At 42.4% G+C, this 3,669-nt stretch overlaps 1 protein-coding gene across 1 annotated transcript; it reads left to right on the top strand.

The window, feature by feature from the left end:
• Positions 1–720: 720 nt before the first annotated feature.
• Positions 721–2,442, top strand: LOC147700589 (E3 SUMO-protein ligase KIAA1586-like). Its single transcript, XM_086928455.1, has one exon. It carries the CDS (start codon positions 736–738, stop codon positions 2,440–2,442), a length of 1,707 nt encoding a protein of 568 aa, XP_086784581.1. The 5' UTR covers positions 721–735.
• Positions 2,443–3,669: the final 1,227 nt, after the last annotated feature.

The following is a 3,669-nucleotide window of genomic DNA, read 5'->3' as shown; positions in this document are numbered from 1 at the left end:
TTACCGATGTTTTCTTCTGTTACAGGTTTCACAGCCAGAACCCCATACATTTAAAGAGGCACACGTGAGTGCAGACAGAAGAGGTAATTGTTGGGTTGAGTTAATCTGTGGTGCGTCTTGAACATTGTAGTACCATATATACTTACCGATGTTTTCTTCTGTTGCAGGTTTCACAACTAGAACCAAATACATTTAAAGAGGCACACGTGAGTGCAGGCAGAAGAGGTAATTGTTTGGGTTGAGTTAAACTGTGGTGCATCTTGAACATTGTAGTATAACAGTTTGCATTCATGAGCTAGGTGTCAACGTAAGCCATGTTTCCTTATTTTGCAGGCTTTGTGGGACAGCAGGCTCAAACCGGCGGGTACTGAAATGTTCAAGCGCAAAGCTGTACCTTCGGGAGAGTGCAGTGCTTCACCACAAAGGAAGAAATGTTGCCTTGTATTCAAGGAAGAGTGGATGAAGGAAATTGTGGAGGCTGAGACACAGAAGTCACGAAGCAAGGTCCGCATGCAACTCGGGGAACTATTTCAATACAGTCCGGATGTGGGCTTGATTTGCAAAGCATGTGCCGAAGCCAAGATTGTTGGGGACTTTTCCACGGGGAAGAAATGGAGTGATGGCTGGAAACTGGACTACATGAAACGCCATCTACTTAGCAAGGTACACTAGTCTGCCATGGTGATATTGAGAAACAGAAGTGCTGCTGCGAGGTTTGGTTTTGGAGTACGGGCAATGCTGACAGAAACTGCCACAGACAAAGCAAATAGAATGGAAGTAGTTGAACGCCAAAGATCTATGCCTGAGGAGATAAAGATTCTCATCAACAACGTGTTGCTGGCAGTCAAGATGAACACTTCAATGTTATCTGTACAAGACATCCATGACCACTTAGCTTTGTATGTGAAGATACCAGACAGCTGGAGGAGCAAGAACTATGCCTTTGAGTTCCTTGAGGCCATCAATAGCGTGATACACTGTGAAGCTATGACAGAACTTCGGCAAGCTTTGTATCACACCTTGATAATTGATGAGAGCACAGATATTTCTGTTTCAAAAATGCTCATCCTGTATTTCAAGTTCCGACCTGTAACATCAACTGAGCATAAAACCCAGTTTGGGGGCATAGTGAAGCTGACTAGCTGTAATGCTGAGGCTATCACTACTGCCGTGAAAGAATTCTACACTGCCAATGAACTGGACCTCATGAAAATGGTCATGTTCACATCTGATGGTGCATCTGTGATGCTGGGGAAGAATAATGGTGTTGCTACTCACCTTAAACAATCCATTCCTCATCTAGTTGAGCGGCATTGTGTCGCCCATCGAGAAGATTTGGGAGTTGATGATGCCTGGAAGAGGGTTCCAATGATTAAAGAGATGGAGACATTATTGAGGACTGTCTACACTGTGTTCTCCAGATCTCTTGCAAGGAAGTCCAAGCTGGATGAAATTGCATCGGTCACTGAATGTGAAGTTGTCTCTTTTCGACCACTGAATGAAGTCCGGTGGCTTTCAAGGCATTTTGCTGTTGGTGCACTAATTCGTAATTACGAAACTGTTCTTAAGTACTTTGAGCATGAGAAAGTTGAGGAGAATGATCTAATTACTAAATATTGTTATAAAAAGCTATCGGACTCCAACTACCATATTTCCCTTGCAGTACTTAATGACATTCTGGGTGAATTTGCATCTTTGTGCAAACTATTCCAAAAAAGTTCTTTAACTACTGTTGAAGCCGTACAGTATGCAAGAGCTAAGATTGACCAAATTAAGCAACAGTATTTGGGGGACACTGTCTTTTGGAGCAGCAATGTAAGAGAGCTGATGGTTTTTTACAAGGATAGGCAAGAGTTTGACAGTGGGCCTATTTTGTCTTTTGTTTCCCTTCTTTGTGAGCACATGCAAAAAAGGTTCCCTGAAGGTGAGCTAAAAGAATGGGCAAGTTTTGAGATCCAGGCAATAGCCACACAATCTCATTTTGATTTTGGGACTGAGAATATTGAAAGACTTGTTGAAAAGTATAAAAATGTCTTGGCCCTGGGTGATTGTGAAACACCAGAAGATGTTGTTCGACAGTACAGAGACTATAAATATGTGGTGGCAGAACATGTTAAGGGTGGGTTATTTACCACCTTTCAAGGCATGGTGACTTTCACTGTACGCAATGCTGCTCGGTATAGTGTCGTGTCTCAGCTTGTTGATGTCTGTGCAACATTTCAAGCATCTAGTGCAGACTGTGAACGAGGATTCAGCCTCATGAATACTATCAAGAGCAAATTGAGGAATAGACTAGAGCAGAAGCATTTGGACATGCTGATGAGGACAAAGGCCTACCTCCTGAACAGGAAAGTTGACCTAGACCGAGTTTATCAGCACTGGAAAAATGGCAAGGATCGCCGTGAGAAGCAACCCTGTCACCCATCTAGTGACGCCACTTGACGTGTCTGAACAGCCCTCTACCTTCTTGTGTATATGTGATATTGTATAGGCTCGCAACATTTCCCCACCCAATGAACTGTGCTCCAGTTAAGAATATTTATTAAAATCTAATGATGGTACCACCATTGAAGTCTTGTGCTTTTCTAAACTTGAAGTGTACTTGCCAGTGTAACCAGTTCATGTCATGGCGTGCTTATCCAATATTGCACACTGCCCTTAAGACCCTTATTGTGGCGCTGTATGTGTGAAAATGCACTATCTTTTCGCTTTTTAAAGAAAAATTTTGGAGTGCCATTTGGCGCCTCAGACACGCGCGGTTTGGTTCCTGGCGCACATAGCCATGGTTGCAGTGCACAGAGATCCTCCACTGCCGCACACTGAGGAAAAAAATTAGAGGGAACATTGCCCATGACCCACATATACTGCCTTTTGTATATGCAGTTAGTCACCCATATACCACTGACACATCCATTCACTCACTGACGCAGCCATACACATACTACGTCACCCATACAGCCCCTCACGCATACACTCACTAACCCAAACAGCCACTGACTCACCCACTCATACATCCATGCAGGCAGTCAGACAACCAATCACGCACCAACATGGACAGTCAGACACCCATACAGTTACTCAGATAACCGATCAGTCACCCATACAGCCACTCAAGTACCCACTCACAGCGAGTTAGACATTAACTACCAGTCTGATACAAACATTCACACAACCAGTCACTCACCAATACATTCACTGAGACACATAATTACTCACCAATACAGTCAGTCATTCACGCACTGAATCATTCATACAGGCACTCATACACCCACTTGTTCGCCAATAAACATTGTTACATATATTTTACACTCCTAAACTTTTTTTAAACACTCAAAATCACTGGATGATGTCACCAGTGATGTCCTTTGAGAAGTCATCAGTGATTTCACTAACCATGTCATGATTGAGGTAATATGCGAGGTCATAAGCAGTGCATTGTGGGGGCACGAGTTATAGTTAGCTATAACTGCTGAATTTCTCTGGTTTTATATAAGTGAAACTTGAGCTTAACTATAACGTCTCTGAAACCTTTGATTTTTTCAGTGACTTGCTAAAGTACTTTTTAATTTTATTTTCTAAATATAACATCTCTGTAACCTTTGATTTTTTCAGTAGATTTCTAAGGTTCTTTTTAATTCTATTTACTAATAATAACGACCCTGTAACCTT

This window comes from Lissotriton vulgaris, chromosome 7, assembly GCF_964263255.1.
Source record: "Lissotriton vulgaris chromosome 7, aLisVul1.2, whole genome shotgun sequence".
NCBI lineage: Eukaryota > Metazoa > Chordata > Amphibia > Caudata > Salamandridae > Lissotriton > Lissotriton vulgaris.
The sequence above is the reverse complement of the archived record's forward strand: the minus strand, read 5'-3'. Positions and strand labels throughout refer to the sequence as shown.